General features: G+C 40.3%; 1 protein-coding gene across 4 annotated transcripts in view; it reads right to left on the bottom strand.

Moving 5' to 3' along the window:
• Positions 1-23,114, bottom strand: part of PLCL2 (phospholipase C like 2) — a 209,494-nt gene that overhangs the window by 12,999 nt on the left and 173,381 nt on the right. For all 4 annotated transcript variants that reach the window (XM_021069677.2, XM_084991835.1, XM_084991833.1 and 1 more), the window contains one exon: positions 13,408-13,517. In XM_021069677.2, coding sequence (XP_020925336.1) covers positions 13,408-13,517 — 110 coding nt within the window. The remainder of the gene's footprint in view (positions 1-13,407; positions 13,518-23,114) is intronic.

Genomic DNA, 23,114 nt, shown 5'->3' with positions numbered 1-23,114 from the left:
CTAAAAAGCAAAAAAAAAAAAAAAAAAAAAAAAAAAAAAGGAATAAAAGGCCTAAAAGCAAATTAATAGTGCATTGGTGACTTGTGAGAAAAATAAAGCAAGCAATATACCTGTATAAATGGAGTTACAGATGGAGAGGGAAGAGTCAAAGAGAAAAAAAAAAATTTAGAGAAATAATGGCTGAAAATCCCCAAATTTAATGAAAACTGTAAACCATATATGGAAAAAAATCTCAAAGAACTTTAAGCAGAAGAAACAAAACCACGCTAAGGCCTAACACAACCTTTTTAAATTTTTTTTTTTTTAAAAGGAACCCTAAACAAAAAGATGCTCAACCTCTATACACTTGCTAGACTGGCTAAACTGACAATAGCAAATGTTGACAAGGGTATGGAGTTACTGGAACTCTGATAACACTGGTGGGAGGAATACAAAATGGAACAGTTCATAAAGCAGCTGGAAATATAAAGTCTGAAATACACTTACCATATGACCCAGCAATTCCACTCATATGTATTTTCCCAAGAAAAATAAAAACATATGTCCACAGAAAGATTTATGTGAATGTTCATTGCAGCTTTGTTCGTAATAGCTAAAAACTGGAAACAACAAAAATGCCCTGTTTATACAGGTGAATGTATAAACAAACTGTAGTACATCCATAAGACAGAATACTACTCATCAATAAAAAGAAACATACATGAACTCGGATGAATCTTAAAAGCATTCCGCTAAATGCAAGACGTCAGTCACAAAGTTTCCTCCTATATGCTTCCATTTATAAGACATTCTGGACAGGTGAAACTACAGAGACAGTAAATCAGATCAGCAGTTGGCAAGGTGGGGGGAATTTACTACAAAAGGGCCTAAGGGAAGGAACTTCTAGAGCTGATGGAAGTGCTCTATCATCACTTTGATGGGTTGCATGACTATATTCATTTGTCAAATTTCATTGAACTGCACAGTTAAAACTGGTAAATTTCATTTTAGATATACTATCCTTGAATAAAGCTGACCAAAAAAGAATGGTGCTGACTCTGTAATGGATGTGAGGTCTTGAGGGCTGGCTTCTGAATTAAGGAAGTAATCAGAAGCCTATGGAATGGATTACACCCTCTCCTAAATTATGCAACAGAAACCCTAGAGGACATTTACAAACTCTGAGAAAGCTGGATCCAAGTGTCCAAACAGAGGCTGTCTATGACCCCAGCTGAGTGTTATCTCTTCTCTCCACCATCCCCTCAGGCTACAGAAAAGCGTGGTGATTTCTTGGTCTGGTGGTGAGAGTGAACCAATTTAAGTATTGAACTTATGGTAAATAATATGGGAACTACAGTCCTGGGACCAACTGGGGATATTTAAACCTGGACAATGGAAAAATAACAATATGCCTAATTTCCCACCCAGAAATATTAGAAAGTGCTAATATTCTCATCTTTCAGAGCAAAAGGCCAACCAACAAAGCTTATAACTGAAAAGTGTAGTTTTCAAAAAACCCAACAAAATGACTCCAACTAACATTTTTTCATAATCTATTTCCTTAACCTCAGAGAGATTTTATAGGAAATAAATACCTCCTATGGTAAAAATCCTTCATTCATTTGGCTTCTTTATGGTTTGCTTTTTTTCCGTTAAGTAAAACTTAGTATTTAAAAAATTTAAATAGAGGAATTTTAGTAGGATTCAAAAGTATATCTACATGTGGAAAAATTCTCACAAAATACTTTACTGAACACTGGCAAAGATATCAGATGGCAGTGTAAGAAAGATCTCCACATAACCGGGTAGGACAAAAGAAAAAAACAAAAAAGGAATGGGGGTGGGACTTGAGCCCCTGGGAGGAAGCAAGAAAAGAAGCAAAGTTCCAAAACCCTTGGAAGCCCCTTCACCAGTGGGGAAATTAGCTGGAATAGTAAAGGAGCTATAGAGACTGAGAAGAGCATGCAGCCAGCAGCTGATTGGCAGCAGGCAGAACAGAGAGGATCCCTGCTGCATTGCTGCAATCCCCAGCCCAAGATATGCATCCACTGGTGTGGGCAACTGCTGAGTGCTGAAACTTGGGTTTCAGAGGACAGGCCCAGGGAGAGGACTGAGTCAGCTGCAGAGAGACAGCCTGAAGCAGCTGGAGTGTGGTATGGCCGCAACTGGGAATATAGGAGGAAAAAGCCTGGGCCCACCATAGAAGCAAAGCACCACTGTGAAGGGGCATGTGAAGGGAGGCGTGGGGTCCACCATAGCAGCCTTTTTCTTGACACTGCTTTGGGAGTAGGACAATGGGTGTTCCCACGGCTGGATGAGTCCGACAGTAGCAGATACACTCTTTGTGGGTGCATGGATGCAGAGGGAGGGCTGAGGTCCAGGCTGCTTCCACAGCTCTCCAGGTGGGTCCAGGCACGTGAATACTGTGATCCCGGTACCTGACCTCAATGGGCCAGTGCCTGAGGATCCATGCTGGCAGCTTTGCGAACACAGCACCTGAGGGACACTAGGGTTGATTGCCTGCATCTCCACAGAGGAGGCAGGGCCGAGGGCAGTGCCAACAACAGTGTAATTTGTGAGCCTGCACAGGGGATAGCACAGAACACAGGAGGACAGCTCCAGTGAAGAAATACTCAGTGGCTACTCTCCCAGGGGGAGTACTCCATCCAGTCCCACCTACCACAGCTCAGAAACAGATCTGGGGGCTTCTACTCCAACAATTAGGGAGCAGGCTGTGCACCCAACAGGGTTATGACAACCACAGAACAAAGAGGAGGCCCTACTCAATATCCGGTACAGGCTCTGGTCACCACAACACCAGTCACACTGAAGAAAGACGCAGCAGACATCCATATTAAAAACAGTGCTGATACCAAAAACATTAGACCCACAAAGCCTACACAAGGATGTGCCACATAAAAATAGCCCTCCAGGACCACAGTAGAAAATTATTTCTCCTAAACTTATAGAGTAAAAGAAATATAAGCAAAATGGAGCAGAGGTATCACTCCCAATTAAGAGATCAAGAAAATTCCACTGAAAGAACAAAAATGAAATAGACCTCCTCTGTCTAATAGCACCAAATTCAAAAAGGAGGTAATGAAAATACTGAAGGAATCAAGGGCTATTGATAGAAATGAAGATTATTGTAAAAAGGAACTAGAAACTATAAAAAGGAACCAACAGAAAACTAATTTTCCCAGATAAAAGCTGAACTAAAGGCAATGAATAGCAGATTGAATAATGCAAAAGAACCAATAAGTGATCTGGAAGATAGAATAATGGAAATCACCCAATCAGAACAGCAGACAGAAGGCCAAATGAAAAAAAAAATGAAAGCAATATAAAAGACCTACATAATATAAACATACCAATCTATGCATAATAGAGATCCCAGAAGGAGAAGGAGAAAAGGGGATTTAAATTGTATTTGAAAAAATTATGTCTGAAAACACCCAAACCTAAAAAAGGAAACAGCTATTGACAAAAGGTCCCAAACAAGATTAACCCAAACAGACCTATATCAAGACATATTATAATAAAAATGTCAAAGGTTAAAGATAAAAAGAGGATTCTAAAGGCAGCAAGAGAAAAAGAAAGAGTTAATTACAAGGGAACCCCCATAAGGCTATCAGCTGATTTTTTTACAGAAACATTGCAGGCTAGAAGGCAGTGGCAAGACATAGTCAAAGACCTTAAAGGAAAAAATCTGCAACTTACTAAGATTATTATTTAGAACAGGAGAGATAAAGAATTTAGCAAGCAAAAGCTAAATATAGCAATACATCTATCCTAAAGGAAATACCAAAAGGTCTTCTCTAAAAGAGCCAAGAATCTATAGAAAAGAAAACATTATAACTAGAAAGTAAATCACTTAAGCCAATACAGAGATTTTTTTTAAAAAAATCAAAAATTTCTATGAAAGCAGTGATAACCACAATTAACAGCAAAAGGATGAACATAAAGATGTAAAAGAGGATGTAAAAATCATAAAATGTTGGGGAGGAAAGTAAAAAAATAGATATTTTTTCTATAATGTGTTTGAGCTTATATGACTACCAATCTAAAGCAAGTAGATATAGGAAGGGGTTAACAAACTTGAAAATTAGGGTAACACAAATCAAAAACATAGGAGAGTCACACACAAAAAAAGAAAACAAGCATAATACAAAAGCAAATCAAACCACAAAAGGAAAAAGAAAGGGACAAAAAAGAAATACAAAATTGATGGGAAAACAAGGATAAATATGGCAATAAGGAGTTCCTGTTGTGGCTTAGCAGGTTAAGAACCCAACACAGTATCTGTGAGGATGTGGGTTCGATCCCTCTACTCACTTAGTGGGTTAAGGATCCAGCATTACTACAAGCTTGCAGATGTGGCTTAGATCCCACATTGCTATGGCTGTGGTGTAGGCCAGCAGCTGCATCTTGATTTCAACCCCTAGTTTTGGAACTTCCATATGCCACAGACCTTAAAAAGAAAGAAAAAAAAAGGCAATAAATACATATCTATCAGTAATTACCCTAAATGTCAATGGACTAAATGCTCCAATCAAATGACATAGAGCAGCAGACTGGATTTAAAAAAAAACAACATGCTACCTTCAAGAGACCCATTTTAGGGCAAAGGACACACATAGACTGAAAGTGAGGAGATGGAAAAAGATATTTCATGCAAATGGAAATGACAAGAAAGTGGAAGACGCATTACTCATATCAGACTAAATAGACTTTAAAACAAAGGCCATAAAGAAAGATAAAGAAGGACTAATGATAAAAGGATCAATTCAAGAAGAGGATATTACAGTCATCAACATATGCGCCCATAATAGAGGAGCACCCAAATACTAAAAGACATAAAAGAAGAAGTTAATAGGAATACAATACCTTCCAGACAGAAAATCAACAAGGCAACAGAGATCCTAAGTGATACAATAGATCAGTTAGACACAATTGATATTTTCAGGATATTGTATCCATAAAAACAGAATACATGTTTTTTTCAAGTGCACATAGAACATTCTCTAGGATTGGCCATATACTGGAGCACAAAACAAGCCTAAACACATTTAAGAGTACAGAAGTTATTTCAAGTATCTTTTCTCACCACAACGTCATAAAACTAGAAATCAACCAAAGAAAAAGAAGTGGGGAAAAAAAAAGTTTATATGGAGACTAAACAATGTGCGACTAAAATATCAATGGGTCAACAATGAAATCAAAGAAGAAATTTTAAAAAATATCTTGAGACAAATGACAATAAAAACACAACCACACAAATATCTACCAGATGGAGCAAAAGCAGTTCTTAGGGGGAAGTTCATAGTGATACAGGCCTTCTTCAAGAAACAGGGAAAAACCTCAAATAAACCACATAACGTCCCACCCAAAATAATCACAAAAAGAAAAACAAACAAACCTAAAATCAGCAAAAGGAAGGAAATAATAAAGATCAGAGAGGAAACAAATAAAACAGAATTAAAAAACCATAGAAAAAAATCAACAGGTAGTTCATGGTGTGGAACAGCAGATTAAGGACCCAGCATTGCTGCAGTTGTGGCATAGGTCATAGCTGTGGCTCAGATTTGATCCCTGTTCTGGGAGCCCCCATATGCGTTGGGGGCAGCAGCAACAACAACAACAACAAAATCAATAAAACCAAGAGCTTATTCTTTGAAAGGTTAAACAAAACTGACCCAACTCTGGCCAGGCTCACCAAGAAGAAAAGAGAGAGAGGACCCAAATAAACAAAATGAGAAAATAAAGAGGAGAGAGGAATAATCAGTACCACAGAAATACAAAAATAAATAAATAAATAAAATAAGGGACTACTATGAACAATTATGACAACAAATTTGACAACCTAGAAGAAATGGAAAACTTTGTACAAACATACAGCCCACCAAAACTGAATCAAGAAGAAATAGATAACCTGAACAGGTCACTAGAAGTGAAACAGAATATGTATAATAATAAAAAATTCCCTACAGTAGGTTCCTGTTGTGTTAAATGGGTTAAGGACCCAACACTGTCTCTATGAGGATGCAAATTTGATCCCTGCCTTTGCTTAATGAGTTAAGGATCCAGCATTGCCACAAGCTGAGGCACAGGTCACAGATGTGCCTTGGATCTAGTGATGCTATGGCTGTGGTTCAGGCCTCAGCTGCAGCTCTGATTCCACCCCTAGCCCAGGAACTTCCATATGCCACAAGTATGGCCATAAAAAGAAAAAATCAAACAAAAAGTCTAGGACCAGATGGTTCCATAGATGAATTCTATCAAACATACAAAGAAAAACTTATACCAGTCCTTCTCAAACTCTTCCAAAAGATTGAAAAGGAAGGAACATTCCCAAAGAAATTCTATGAAGTCATCATCACCCTGATAGAAAAACCAAAGACACAACAAAAATGGAAAATTATGGGCCAATATCTTTGATGATTATAGATGCAAAAATTCTCAAAAAAATATTAGCAAACTGAATTCAACGATGCATTAAAAAAGATCATACACCACAACCAAGCTGGTGTCATCTCAGGGTTACAGGAATGATTTGATATATGCAAATAAATCAATGTGATACACTACATTAACAAAAGACAAAAACCCCATGATCATCTCTATAGATGCAGAAAAAGCATCTGATAAAATTCAACATCCACTTGTGATAAAAACTCTTACCAAACTGGGTACAGAGGGAACACATCTCAACATAATTAAAGCTATTTATGACAAACCCACAGCAAATATAATATTCAATGGCAAAAAGGTAAAAGCCTTCCTTCTAAAATCTGGAACAAGACAAGGATGCCCACTCTTACCAATTCTATTCAATATAGTATTAGAAGTCCTAGCCACAGCAATCAGAAACAAAAAGAAATAAAATGTATTCGAAGAGGTAGGAAAGAAATAAAATTTTCATTATACACAGATGACATGATACTATATATAGAAAACCCTAAGAACTCCTCACAAAAACTACTGAACTGTTAAATAAATTCAGCAAGGTAGCAGGATACAAGATTAGCATATAGAAATCAGTTGCATTTCTTTATACTAACAACAAAATATAAGGAAGGGAATGTAAACAACCTCTTTTAAGATTGCATCAAAAAAAAAAATTGGGGAGTTCTCATTGTGACTCAGCAGTAACAAACCCAACTAGTATCCATAAGGATGTGGGTTCAATTCCTGGCCTTCCTCAGTGGGTTAAGGAACCAGTATTGCCATGAGCTGTGGTGTAGGCCACAGATGCAGCTTAGATCCCACATTGCTGTGGCTGTGACAAAGACCAGCAGCTGAAGATCTCATCGGAAAAAAAGAATTTTTTTTTTTTTTTAGGCTGCACTCATAGCGTATGGATGTTCCCAAGGTCTAATCAGAGCTGCAGGTCTATGCCACAGCTGCAGCAACAGCAATGCCAGATCTGAGCCATGTTTGCAACCTACACCACAGTTCACAGCAATGCTGGATCCCTGACCTGCTGAGCAAGGCCAGGGATCGAACCCTCATCCTCATGGATACTAGTCAGATTCTCTTCCACTGGGTCACAACGGGAACTCCTAAAATAAAATACTTAGGAATAAACCTCACCAAGGAGGTGAAAGACTTACTGTGAACTATAAAACATTAATAAAGGAAACTGAAGATGATGCAAAGAAATGGAAATACATTCCATGCTCTTGTATTGAAAGAATTAATATTGTTAAAATGGCCATACTAGTCAATCTAATACCTATTAAATTACCCATGACATTTTTCACAGAACTAGAACAAATAATCCTAAAATGTATATGGAACCACAAAAAAAAAAAAAAAAAAAAAAACAGAATTGTCAAAGCAATCCTCAGGAAAAAGAATGAAGCAGGAGTATAACCCTCCCAGACTTCAGACAACAGTACAAAGCTGTAGTAATCAAAACAATGCAGTATTGCACAAAAACAGAAATAATGATCCATGAAACAGAGAGCCCAGAAATAAACCCACACTCATATGGTCAATTAATCTTTGACAAAGAAGGCAAGAATATATAATGGGGAAAAGACAATCTCTTTAGCAAGTGGTATTTGGAGAGTTGGACAGCCACAAGCAAATCAAAGAAATTAGAACACCCTTACATCATACACAAAAATAAACTCACAATGGCTTAAAGACTTAAATATAACATATAACACCATAAAACTCCTAGAAGAGAACAGAGGTAAAATATTCTCTGATGTAAATCATACCAATGTTTTCTTAGGTCAGTCTCCTAAGGCAACAGATATAAAAGCAAAAATAAATAAATGGGACCTAATCATGCTTATAAGCTTTTGCTGCAACCAACAAGGGCTTAATTTCCAAAATATATAAACAGCTTATACAACTCAACAACAAAACAACCCCATTGAAAAGTAGGCAGAAGACCTAAATAGATATTTGTCTAAAGAAAACATACAGATGGCCAACAGGCACAGGGAAAGATGCTCATCATTGCTAACTATTAGAGAAATGCAAATAAAAACTACAGTGAGGTACCACCTCACACCAGTCAGAATGGCCATCACTGAAAAGTCTACAAATAACAAATGCTGGAGAAGGTGTGGAGAGAAGGGAACCTTCCTACACTGTTGGTGGGAATGGAAGCTGGGGTAGCCACTATGGAGAACAATATGGAGGTTCCTCAAAAAACTAAAAATAGAACTATCATATATGATCCAGCTATCCCACTCCTGGGCATATATCTGGACAAAATCGTAATTCATAAAGAGACATGCACCCTAATGTTTATAGCAGCACTATTTACAATAGCCACGACATGGAAACAACCAAACATTCATCAACATATGAATGGATAAAGAAGATGTGGTGTATGTATATACATATATATACACGCAATAGACTATTACTCAGCCACAAGCAAATGAAATAATGCCATTTGCAGCAACATGGATGGACGCAGGGATTATCATACTAAGCCAAGTAAGTCAGAACATCATTATGATATAACTTATATGTGGAATCTAAAATACAACACAAATAAACATATTTGTGAAACAGAAACAGACTCACAGACATAGAGCACAGATTTGCAGTTGCCAAGAAGGGGAGGTGGGGGAGTGTTGGAATGGGAGTTTGAGACTAGCAGGTGCAAAGTCGTACATATAGGATGGATAAACAACAAAGCCCTACTGTATAGCACAGGGAAGTATATTCATTATCCTGTGATAAACCATAATGGAAAAGAATATGAAAAAGAATTTATATGTGTATAACTGAGTCACTGCTGTACATCAGAAATTAACACAGCACTGGAAATCAACTATACTTCAATAAATTTTTTTTTTTTTTGGTCTTTTTGCCATTTCTTGGGCCGCTTTTGCGGCATATGGAGGTTCCCAGGCTAGGGGTCGAATCGGAGCTATAGCTGCCAGCCTACGCCAGAGCCACAGCAACGCACGATCCGAGCCATGTCTGCGACCTACACCACAGCTCACGGCAACACCAGATCCTTAACCCATTGAGCAAGGGCAGGGATCGAACCCGCAACCTCATCATTCCTAGTCGGATTCGTTAACCACTGTGCCACGACGGGAACTCCAAAATTTTTTTTTAAATTGTAGGATTCTATCTACTGATACACCTTATTTCACAATATTTGAGACACAGGTGCTTGTGAGACATACATACCACTAATGTATATACCACTAAGGAGGAAAATCACTCCAATATAACTAGAATACAGTGAAAACATGCCATGGATTATGAGATACACATCAATATCAAAGATGTGAAAACCAGGAAAAAATATGGCTCAGTGTCAATAAAGTGTACCTCCATCCATCCATCTATCCATATGTATATAAAAAAGCTTCCTGGAATAAAGGTCACTTACATTTATTAATAACTATTTCTCGGACAACCTGAGGTCATTTTAAAACTTATCTTCTCTACATTTAAAAAACGTTCTTTATAATGAGACTTAAGTTTACAAAAACAAATGAATGATCTTTAATCAATGAAAAAAATGACTGGAGGTGAATACACCAAGATGTTAATAGTGGGTCATTCTGGGTGTGATCAGGAATGACATTTTTCCTTCGTTAGTTTCTGTATTTATTTATTTATTTTCTCTTTTTGTCTTTTTAGGACTGCTCCTGCAACATGTGGAGGTTCCCAGGCTAGGGGTCTAAGCGGAGCTGTAGCTGCCGGCCTACACCAGAGCCACAGCAACACGGGATCCGAGCCATGTCTGCAACCTGCACCACAGCTCTCGGCAACACTGGATCCTTAACCCACTGAGTGAGGCCTGGGATTGAACCCGCAACCTCATGGCTCCTAGTCAGATTCGTTTCTGCTGCGCCACGGCAGGAACTCCCGTTTCTGGATTTAAAAACAATTCTCCAAATTGAAATACTAAACAAATCAAGCAAAGACCTGTGAAAACGGGCTGGATAGCCTTAGACAACAGGGGGTTCTGGCAGGGCACCTGCTCTGAGGGTGACCCATCACCCCGGTTCTCACACCAGCGATGACCGGCCTCCTCTGTTGCTCAAATGAATGGGGGTTGATACAGAAAGAAAGGCACTTCTAATTTGATTCTAGAGGGGTGGCACTCAATCTTTTGGGCTTCAGAATCCCTTGAGGAACTTGTCACATAGGCAGATCCCTGTGTCCACCCCTGAGAGTCTGACCCAGGTGATCTGAGGTAGGGCTCAAGAGACTGGGTTTTAAGCACCCTGGTAATTCCTATGCCTGGCCTCCCAGCAACAAGGCTCCCTCAGCATATCAAGGCTCCCCTAAATCCATGTGCCCCCTCGCCTGTGCCCATGCATACCACAGGGGGCCCTGGAGGAGATGGGAGATGGGAGGAGGAGTTGAGGGAAGAGAAATCAAGGGACTCATTCACTCCCGCCAGAGCTCAATTCAAACCAAACTTGGGCCCAAGACTCTGCAAGCACTGATTCCTCTAAAGAAAGTTTAAGCCTGTGACATCTCTGGCAGGGAAAAGCCCTCCCACTGCGCAAAAAGACACACAGAGCTCTCCAGTTCCTCCCCACTCTCTGCTTGGGTTCTACCACACTCAAACACCATCTACGGCAAATGCTCTCCTGCAAAATTTTAAAAGATTTCCCTATTCTATATATTTGTTTCCATATGAACATAAATTGGAGGTGTTAATCCTCTCTCCTGAACATAATTCAAAGGAAAATAGTTTCCTCAGTGTAGCTATTTGGTTCAGTTTACTGGTTCCTAAAATCTAACACATTACTTTTTTCAGCTGTTTTTCATTAATTTGTGGAGCCAGGCTCCCATTTTCAGTGGTTCTTAGCCCAGTGTTTCTCAAACTATAAAGTGCATAAGAATCCCCTTAGATCTTGTAAAAATGCAGATTCTGATTCAGCAGCCCTTGGGTGGGCCCTGGGAGTCTGCATTTTGAGCAAGCTCCCAGGTGATGCCCAGGCTGCTGCTTCCTGGAACAGAATCAAGCAATAGCTGACAGATCAAAGTTTGGCCCCAAGTCTGTTTTTCGCTTATCATAAAATAAAAGCCAAATGAGCATCTGTTCCTATCACAGGGCAATAAACTAAGGAACTATTTTTTCCTGAGGTTTGCAGGAAATTTGTAGTGTAGCCCCCACATCTAGTTAGGAGGGAGTCAGTAAGTTGTAAAGCCAAATTCCTCTTCACTGTCAATTTTTATATCTGCTGTTTACTGAACTGCAATGATCAGAGTTAAATACTAAGCAAAGGATCTAGATATTTTAAACAGTACATGTGTCGGATGGGAAGTATTTGAGGAAGAAAATGATTTTTATAAAAATGAGTAGGGGGTTAACATGAGAGAATGCAAGCTGACTAGCTTTGGAAGGGCGACTTTTTATTAAATTAAGTCAGAAAACTGTTAACAGCTGCAGGATGGGATCCTTTAAGTTGAGGGGGAACAGGGAAATTACAAGAGGCAGCTGTGATAATGTCATTACTGTTTCAAAGTCAACCAAGAAGAAAGTGTGGAGGGTGAACCAGAGAGTAATATTACATTGAGTTGTGCAAGGTCCAGAATGAAATAATGTTTCTGTTATTATTATCCAAGCCTAAGATGAAGGAAAGTAAAGATCATTGAGGCAAAATGCAAGAAAGTTTCAAGGCATATACATAACATTATTTTTAAAATCATGTCATAATAGGAGTTCCCACTGTAGTGCAGCAGGTTAAGGATCCAACTGCAGCAGCTTGGGTCATTGCAGAGGCGCAGGTTTGATCCCCAGGCCAGACCCAGTGGGTTAAATGATCCAGCGTTGCTGCAGCTATGGCATAGGTCATAGCTGTGGCTCAGAATCAATCCGAGGCCCAGGAACTTCCATATGCTGCAGGAGTCACCATAAAAAAAAAAAAAAAAAAAAAAAAATTGGAGTTCCCATCATGGTGCAGCAGAAATGAATCCAACTAGGAACCATGAGGTTGCAGGTTCAATCCCTGGCCTTGCTCAATGGGTTAACGATCCAGTGTTGCCATGAGCTGTGATGTAGGTGGCAGATGCAGCTTGGATCTGGCATTGCTGTGTTTCTGGTGTAGGCCGGCGGCTACAGCTCCGATTCGACCCCTAGCCTGGGAACCTCCATATGCTGCGGGAGCAGCCCTAGAAAAGGCAAAAATAAATAAATAAATAAATAAATAAATAAATAAATAAATAAATCATGTCATAATACATATACCATAGAGAAAAAGACTGGAAGAATGTACAGCAAAAGATCCTGGATGGTGAGACTATGTTTACCTTTAGAGATGCTATTTTGACATTTTTTATAATGAAAATATGGTACTTTTAAAATAAAAATAAAATTTAATTTCTTAAATGGTCATGCTGAGATAGAAGGAAAGGAGAGAAGGATGGAGGGAGGGAGAAAGACCGACTGAGAGAAAGGAAAAGAAAGAAAGAAGGAGATACACAGAGATGGCTTTTCCCTTGAAGGAAAATTTCTTTCAAACGGCAATTCCTTTACATATTTCTTTTGATTATGCTCACCTACAATTCTTTCCTAATTTTTTCCTGGGATCATATTAATATTAAGGCTCAGATGATACTTTAAAGTGTTGAATGAAATCTGAGTAACTAGAATCTTCAAATTCCCAGTCATTCCTCAGTAATCAATGTTTTCTATTTCACATGTAGCAACTGGCATTTGTGAACTTGACAGTGCTTCAAGGGTGAAATGCAGGGTCCTTTCCCTTCTTGGCAGAATCCACAACATGCCAATCACTTAAGTCTCCCTGTCCTCCCTCTGAGCCCCACTGCCCAGCTACTGTGCCTGCGGATTCTCCAGGAAGTAAGGCTCCCACTGGACTCCTGTGATCACACTGCAGCCTCGAGGGGCTGATGATGTCCATGCAGCAATGGTATACTCACAGGCTGCAAAGTCACTAGCATCAGAAACAATGTGGAAAATACCTTTAAGATGGTAATATTCCAGGTAAAGCTCTCCACTGCTTTTTGCAGTTTGCGTTCCTTCAAGCCTTCCTTGGTGCCTATGCTGTGCAAGTGTTCGTGGAATTCCATGGCTGAAAAAAACAAAAAGACAAAGGATATTACTTCCCCAACCAATCTGCGGTAATGAACCAGCAATATTTAGTTTTCTAGACGCCAGCTAAAACGATCCCAATCTCCACTGGGATTTCATAAAGTGCCTATTTCAGGATGTAACTATGGGGAAAACTGCAAATTCATGGCATTGGGGAGGTGGAAGACACAGCAGAAGTGAGTGACCGTTCCTCCTGGTTTTGAGGGGCAGACAGGGCACAGGTGACTGTTCTCATCCTTAGGTCAGAGATGGGGAATCTGAGACTTAGCTGCATTACGAGATTAAGGCTGTGAAAGGAGCAGGAGGAACAGCTGGACTAGAATTTCAGAGTCAGATTTCGGCTCTGCTGAGAACACGATGTTGGCAACTGGGGGTAAAAAGAGTGCAAAGCACTGTATTTCCAGTCCTGAGGTCAGATACCAAGTCTACTGCAGAAAAGAGGGGATGGGGAGAAGGCCCAAGAACTCTAATTCTGCATTTATGACTCTTCCATAATTTACATAATACATGCATGTTCCCCATTGTTATTTGAAATAGTCTCAATGCAGGAGTGGTATGACAGTCCTTTTACTGGTTTAATATCATTACAACTCATGAATTCTTTACATATTCATTTGCAGTCAATTATCCCATCTCTGGCCAACTGAACACTTCAGACAGGTTTCTAGGTCCTTCTGAAATCATCAATTACCCTCTGATATGTCCCTTGCCTTCTGGCACAAGAGGTTCTGGAGTTAAGCACATTTTTCATCTCAGACTAAAACCAGGCATTTCTCCAAGGATCCCTGGATTCTTACAGTGGGGAATGGTGTTTAGAGACCAAATCTGGGAGCTAGGAGTGCATTGTTGCTGAGTTTTCATTGTTTTCTAAGGGTGTGTGTGTGTGTGTGTGTGTGTGTGTCTTTTTAGGGCCGCTTCTGCCACATATGGAGGTTTCCAGGCTAGGGGTCCAATTGGAGCTGTAGCTGCTGGTCTAAACCACAGCCACAGCAATGTGGGATCCAAGCTGCATCTGTGACCTACACCACAGCTCACAGCAATGCTGGATCCTTAACCCATTGAGCGAGGTCAGGGATTGAACCTTCGTCCTCATGGATGCTAGTCAGATTCGTTTCCACTGAGCCACAAGAGAAATTCCCTAGGCCTGTGTGTGTGTGTGTGTGTGTGTGTGTGTGTGTGGGTGTGGGTGTGGGTGTGTGTGTGTCTGTACACGCGTGCATGCTTTTTAGGGCCATATCCGTGGCATATGGTGGTTCCCAGGCTAGGAATATAATTGGAGCTACAGTTGCTGGCCTACACCATAGCCACAGCAACGTCAGATCCGAGCAGAATCTGCAACCTCATGGTTCCTAATCAGATCCGTTTCTGCTGCACCGCGACAGGAACTCCTCCCTAAGCCTTTTCATTGAACAAATTCGAGGTACATTTTTTTTTTAAGGGAAGAGTAAGATCTTGCTAGTACTTTCCATTCAACTTTAAGTATACAGGAATTTTACATAATTAAAAAAATTATGCTTATTTCTTTTCTCTTAGGTAAACAATTCTTAACCACATCAACATAACTGCTAAATACAATTTAAATTTTGCAATATTTTTGTCCTTAGAGTATGTCTCATTGAGAACATACCGTAAAAATATTGTGTTCTAAGTTCAGTTAGAATAATTACTTTCTGGGAGTTCCAGTTGTGTGCAGCAGAAATGAATCCAACTAGGAACCATGAGGTTTCGGGTTTGATCCCTGGCCTCGCTCAGTGGGTTAAGGATCCAGGGTTTCCGTGAGCTGTGGTGTAGATAGCAGACGAGGCTTGGATCTGGCGTTGCTGTGGCTGTGGTGTAGACCAGCGGCTGCAGCTCCGATTAGACCCCTAGCCTGGGAACTTTCATATGCCGTGGGTGCAAACCTAAAAAGAAAAAGGAAAAAAAAAAAAAAAGAGAATACTTTCTTATGCAGTTTTGTCACTAAATATGAGTTCATTCGTTTCCTTTTTTTTTTTTTTTTTTTCCATTTGTGTATATAGGGTGGGAATTGTTTTTGCTTCTTTGGAAATAATTCATTTTATGATTCCAAAGTCAAAGCACATATCAGGGTGTATCCAAGTAATTCTTACTTTCTTCCTGGTCTCCTCCACCCTGACCCTTCCCTCTTGCTATACATTTTTATTAGTTTTTCATTTATCTTTTATTGTCTTGTTCCTTCTTGAAAATCGAAGCAAATGGGTCTGTGTGTCTATAATCCTCCCTTTCTTGCAAAAAGCAGCATATTGTGTGCACTGTCTCGCCATGGTTTTTCCCTCAGGTAACTACACAGTGGAGATCACGCTCTGCCAGTGTATCGAGCTCTTTCTCACTCTTTTTCTAACAGCAACACAGGCTCCCACATTGTATGGATGGGCCGGCATTTATTTAAACAGTACCAACCAATGGACGCCATCTCCAATCTTTTGCTATTACAAATAATGTGGGAGCAGCTGTTATTTTTGCAAGACACTTCCTGTATTCTTTTGAACATTTTTACTGTTCAGTTGGACATCCCCATTTCTAACTCCCTTTCTATGCAACACCATTTCTTTCTCTTTTTTTTTTTCTTTTTTTTTTCAGGATAGCACCAGCAGCATATGAGAGTTCCCAGATTAAAGGTTGAATCAGAGCTACAGCAGCTGTCTTACACCACAGCCACAGCAACACCAGATCCAAGCTGTATTTGTGACCTGTGCCATAGCTTGTGGCAATGCCAGATCCTTAACCCACTGAGTTAGGCCAGGGATCGAACCCACATTCTCATGGACATTACATCAGGTTCTTAACCCCCTGAGCCACAATGGAAAGTCCTACAACACCATTTCAAAGCAGCTCTTTACACAGTGACTTACAGTAACTTCAGTCCTTAGTGTCTTTAAACAGTGAGCAAGGCTGATACAAATGATAAACATAATAAGCTGCCAATTCAGTCTTCCTTCTCTATTTTCTCCCCTCCTAATAGGAATTATATAGTCCTAATTCCTGTCATGCTTCTTAGGCTTAAGAACCTCACCAGCTTCAAAAAAGAACAGTAATTAGTAAAATGCATTACATTGTCTGGGAAACTGCCACACTGACCATTCTCCTTTTCTTCAGGCTCTCTTTGTCAACACCCCAACCTGTTCACTAAACCACTCCAGCCCACTGCTGGTGGCCTGGCTCACATGGGGGGGTCACACCTCCACATTTAGATCTGACCTTTCCTGGATGTGCTTGGCTTAGCATATTGAAAAAAAAAAATAATAATAACCATGAGTAGGTAGCAAGTATGTCCTAAAACACAGGATTTCTCCTAGAGTAAAACACACACACACACACACATTTTCCCCTGGCCACATCTGAGAGACTCCCTGGCATGTGCTGTGATGACTCAGACCCACTTCCTAGAATGTGGCCAAGTGAGGTGGCAATAAGACTCTGAGGGTCTTAAGTTTTAAAACATGATCAGGATTTCAGGATACCAACTGTTACTATTCCGAACGTCTCTATTTCTGAGAGTCCCGAGGCACTATAATCTTAAGCACCACTGAGGCTCAGTAGATGGACACCCTGACTGGAACGTAGCAAAGGGAAGAGGCGGAGCCATAACCTTCTATGACAAGAGGCCATATAGCTGAATGGTTTCCAAGAGGCACAGGGAAAGGGATCCGTCAGGGAGGGAAACGGAAGTGATGCTCACGGGAGACCGCATGATAGAGCTGCCTGACCACACACAGGCTACTCAAGATGCTGTCCTATTACAGGCCTCAAAGCCCGCACGAAGACGAAATTCAACAACACTGGGGGATTTTTTAGCGGCTCAGAGGTCTGCCTGGGAGCCTCACTCTGCTGCAGGCACCCGGCTTATCTTGCCTCGGCTGATCACCACGAAGGCGATAAGATAGTGACCGGCACAGCCCAGCTGGGCTTCGGTCCAACAAATAGGTAAGAACCTGTGGGTAACACGAGCACAGAACAGCGAAAGGTGGGACAAACATCCACCCCAGATTCTAAGAACACAGCTTTCAGAAAGTTCAGAACACAAAGCCAGAGGCAGTTTAAAAAAAAAAAAAAAAAAAAAGGCTGCCTTGAGAAGGATTGAGGACTCAAGAAGAAACACTGTCAAGATGATACCGATATGGATGAAAACGGGAAATATGTAAAGAAACAAGTATAGCTGTCAAAAATATCATACATCTATTAAAAAGTGAGAGAAATTCTCCCGTACCTTCCCCTTCTTAAAATATCTATAGTCCAATAAACGTCCACAGGGAAGTGAAAAGTGTATTATTAATGAAGTTCTTTAACAATGGGCATGAAAATATAAGTTGAAAAATGGAAAAGTTACGTTAACAATATACAACCCCTAATTTCATTTATTTATTTACTTTGGTCTTTTTAGGACCACACCCATGCATATGGAGGTTCCCAGGCTAGGGGTCAAATCAGAGCTCTCAACTGCGTCTGTGACCTACACCACAGCTCACGGCAACACCGGATCCTTAACCCACTAAGCGAGGCCAGGGATCGAACCTGCATCCTCATGGATGCTAGTCAGATTTGTTTCCTCTGAGCCACGACGGAAAATCCATAAAACCCCTAATTTTAAAAAGTGATCAAGACCATGAGTCCCACTGTTATTTATTTCATTGTTTGGTTTGCTACATTAACAACTGTTTCTTTAAAAAGATTTTTATGATACGAACTTTGCAGACATTCTGCCAATCCACTGATAGGTAGCATACACTGCTCTTATTTTTTAAGGAAATGAAAGGATTATAACCTTGACCTACATACATGGAGTGACTGTACCTTTCACTGCTCCCCAGTGATGTGGGAAACCCAGGCCAAAGACTAATGGGTACCCAATCAAGGGAAACAAAAGGCAACCTGCCAGGCACTTTACATATATTATACAGGAAACTTGGAGAAAGGCTACAGAACTTTCCGAAAGAAATGGTAAAGGTCTTGAATGCTGGTTTGTTTGAGCCCAATGGCCCGCCCACGGTTTTCCAGTTATGCATTGTTTCAAAACACGATTTGAATTTCTGGCCCTTAATATGGCCTCTTGAGATGGTCATGTATATCCAGGACTTACGCTGTGAGGTAGAACATTGCAGAAGTACCGGATAGGCACTGACCCAGTTCTAAGAAAATATAGGGGGAGAGAATGAGATCATGCCACGAAACTGAGTCACATATGTAACAAGGAAATCTGATCATATGCCTAAGATGCAAATTGCATTAGTCCTTTGATATTAAATTACCAGGAAATCTAGTCTACCCCAGAGGTCTTCACATCAACAGTGCCTATAAAAAACCAGTCTGGGTTAGGTGTTAAGTAACTTTCTCCCTACTTTCCAAATTATTTTCAGCAAAGAAACAGCCCAATGAAAAAGTCCATATCTTGCTAAAAAACTTAAAAGCAGGATGTCTTTGCCTTCTATAAGTCAAACCATCCTGTCTAAAGAGCAGAGTGAGTTTTAAAGTAGATGGTGAAAATCAGATAAGTAAAAACTGTAAGACCAAGTTACCACCTTCTTCTGCCCCCACCAAAGAAGCTAAGTTGGTTTTGTTTTCACATTCCTTGTTCTTTAGTTACTGTTTCAAGGTGGTGGGGTTAGAAGCTGGAAGAGAGTCAGACAGACAGACATGGGCAAGACATCAAGATTCCAACTTTTTTTTTCTAAATGACTGGTCCAGCTCATATATACAAATATTTATTTTCAAGTTATTTTACCCTGATCAAGATTTTTTTTTTAATGTTTTTAGAGTTCCCTCGTGGCCTAGCAACTAAGGATCCATGTTGTTGCTGCTGTGGCTTGAGTTACCGCTGTGGCACAGGTTCAGTCCCTGGCCTGGGAACTGCTGCATGTCATCAGCATGGCCAAAAGAAATGTTTCCTAGTTTCACTTCTTTTTATTTTTTTTCCTAAAGGACTCCCATACAAAACCATAAGGAGTATTTACTTCAAGAGGTAAAACGGAACTATATTATCTAAGATTTCTTTAACAAGTGGATTTTTTACAATAGTTCTCTATTTCTATAGTCAGTATTCATAATATCAAAATAAAAAGATCTCACCATTTTGGATAATGAAAGTAATTTTTGATACTTAAACTAATAACACCAATTGGTAAGCCAATGACATTTATTGATCACACCCCCCCAGATGCAGGTCATTTAACTGCTGTGTTGAGTTCCATTAAGACCCACTACTTAGGGAGTTCCCTTCATGGCTCAGTGGTTAATGAACCTGACTAGGATCCATGAGGACTCAGGTTCAATCCCTGGCCTCAGTCAGTGGGTTAAGGACCCAGTGTTGCCAAGAGCTGTGGTGTAGGTCACAGATGTAGCTCGGATCCCGCGTTGTAGGCCAGCAGCTGTGGCTCCCATTCAACCCCTAGCCTGGGAACCTCCATATGCCCCGGGTGCGGCCCTAAATAAATAAATAAATAAATAAAAGACCCATTACTTAAACATGCTGAGCGCTGTAAAAAGCTACACACTTCTAGAAGCACGGGGAACAAGCCAGGGTAAGGGAACTCATGCTTATATTATCCACCCACTGACAATCCCTTCTCATAACTCTGTCCTGGGATACAATGGCTGAGTTCTCCAGAGGCATTAGTGTAGCACACAGGGCAACATATTAAAATGATGAGGTGGGAACATGTACAATTTCTGCCTTTTTAATCAATGCCAGAATAAACTCTGTAGGTGCAGTAGCAAATTGGGATTTTTGTACAAGGAAATACACTATGTAAGGGAGACTTAGCAGGCATATAAGGACTCTAAATTTTAATGTAAAACCTTACAGAATAAATTACAAACTCCTAATTTAAAGATCATTTAATCTTAAAAATAAACTCAAAAGAATCAATCAGAAAAGTTTAAACTTCTGAAAACTTGAGGATGTCCTTTCTGTGTTTTCACATTAGTGCCTAGATAGAAAGTGAGAATAAATACCTACTCTGGTACAGCTGATTGCGCTTGTACCTATTATAAAATTGTAATAATTATGTTGAAAAGTTATATAACAAGGAAGAAAGGGAGTTCTTATTCCCTGCCTGAGTGTCCTCAGTGGAGAAACAAGAACGCTGAACTCTTTTTTTTTTTTCTTTCTTTCCTTTTTTTTTTTTTCTTTTGGCCACCCCGCATATGGAGCTCCCAGGTCAGGGATCAGATCCTGAATCTGCGGCAATACTGGATCCCTAACCCACTGCGCCTGGCTGGGGATCGAACCCGCGTCCCAGTGTTCCCAAGATGGTGCCAATCCTGCTGCACCATAGCGGGAGCTCCAGAACGCTGAACTCGATTAAAATATGGACATATGTTTGTGCTTGTGTCCCCCAGCAGTGGAAAGGGCTCAGGTGCAGGCCAGGGCTCAGGATGCCTGCATTGCATCTCCTATTAACACGTTCAGAAACAAGACCTGGCCAATTGAGCTTACTATCCTGTGATGAGCTTACAGAGGTTAGTTCTGCCTCCCACCTTCTTAATAACTATACCATTAACTCCACTGACATTAACATATATTTATTGTATGAAGTAATCATATGACTTGTGGTTGCCAAGGCGGAGCGGATTGGGGGAGGGATGGACTGGGCAGTTTGGATTAGCAGATGCAAACCAGTATATAGAGATGGATAAACAACAAGGACCTACCGTATAGCACAGGGAACTATGCTATTGAATATAGATTCAATATCCTGTGATAAACCATAATGGAAAAGAATATGAAAAACAATGTATACATATGTATAACTGAAACACTTTGCTGTATGGCAGAAATGAACATAGCATTGTAAATCAACTATACTTTAATAAAATGAATTTTTAAAAAGTAAGTACCTGATTTTTTGCAGGTCCCTTGTTCACCAGTTGTCACTGTGTCTTTTATCTGCCTGTCTTTACTGTTGCTATTTTAGAATGACAGTCTCTGCACGGTGGGAAGGGGACTGTCCATTTACATAGGTGCAATAGCGAAAAGCAGCCCTCACAGGCAGGCTTTCAATAACGCTCGCTGTTAAGCAGAGCCTTTACAATTCTTAAAAGGATAAGGAAATGCAGGAAAACTACCCAAATAGCCTCTCCTGAGCTGAGTAAAGGACCAGATTGCCCAGCACTAAGGGCTGTGCCCCCTCAGGTCCCTCTTGGCCCAGCGGGGAGACACAGACCAAGATAACTTCTGTGCAACCTCTGTTCCTTCACCTGTGATGTTAGAGGCTGAAAGAGAGGGCTTCCAGCACTAAAACACAAGTATTTTTCACTGATGAATTATAAGCACAAAAAGCCTCCACTCTTCTGAAAATAATTAGAATTTTATTAAAATTTTCTTTTGTAATGACCATTTGCAAACTCAATATTTAGAAGTTTCTAAACCACAGAGGTAAGCCAAGAGAGCTCTCCTATCTTACAGAGTGTGGCTCTTAGCTTACATAGCAGGGCATGGCCTGGTGGGCTCCTGGGGTGAAGCAGAGAGAGGTGCTCTGGAGACAAGAACGGGTTCCGAAATTGAAAGCAGGCCAACGACAATGAGGGACTAAGACGTGGGACTGTTGTTTCTTTCAGGAACAAGTTCTGTTTCCCTGTATGTTTCCATCATCTTCCAAATACTATGCCAATGCATTTTCATCATAAATTTGTGTATTTTAGAGCCATGTGTAGTTGTTCATATGGCTTGAAAGTGTTGTTTAACAAAATAACTGTATTTCTTCTTTTAGTCAATGTCCCATCTAACTGATTTCAATGAAATGGCTGTGAGAGCCTCAAATAAAGCCTTGCCCCTGTTTTCTTTAAAGGCAAAATGTCACACTTGGGGGCAACTGTTAATGGGGTAGGGAAAGGAAGCAGGGTTCTGTGCTTCTACTTTGATGTGGCCACCCAAGTAAGACAAGAGATGGCAGCTAATTTTGGCCAAAGAAATTGAAATCTCTGTTAGGTTTCAATAAACTTCATTTGAAACCCAATACTAACTAGGTAAACTGTCTTTTGAAAAGCCATGACATGTTTGTTATATAATTTCAACGTGCTACATTATTTAACAGAGTGATCAAAAGCATGAAAGTCTGACGGCTGTGCGCATATTACACAAATCCAATGACAGGCTTGGAAACATGGACTAAAACTTGGGATCAAAGTCCAGAAAGCAGCAAAAGGCCACATCTCAGGTGCAGACTTGGCTGGGGCTGCTTTTTTTTTGCCAAGAAGACTGTCTCTGAGCCTCGCTGCTCTATGCCAAAGACCCTACAATTAGGTTCCTGATTCCATGACTCCAAGTTTGTTTCCAGAAAAAGCTTTTGGGTTACATTTCTTTTGGAATGTTAACCAAGAAGAAAACCCGCTCAAATTCCTTTCTGGTGATGAACTTGAGAACCAAGGAAATAAACAGAAGGTCATCAAGCAACAGAGAAAAGACAAAGGGAAAGCCCATAATCAGGGATTCCTATGAGGGTCTAGTTCTTTCGGCACTAAAGGGAATGGAAGACACAGGCCATGAGAACAAACACAAGGCCAGGCCATGGGCCCACGGTGGACCTTTCCATTTATAGCTATGATGTTAAATCTTAAAAGCTGG

Source organism: Sus scrofa, chromosome 13 (assembly GCF_054392235.1).
Source record: "Sus scrofa isolate SSC_HxYL_T2T_F1_AM1 chromosome 13, Sscrofa_HxYL_maternal_Yorkshire_Landrace_v2.0, whole genome shotgun sequence".
Classification (NCBI taxonomy): Eukaryota; Metazoa; Chordata; class Mammalia; order Artiodactyla; family Suidae; genus Sus; species Sus scrofa.
Note: the sequence above shows the minus strand (reverse complement) of the source record. Positions and strands in the feature narration are given on the sequence as shown.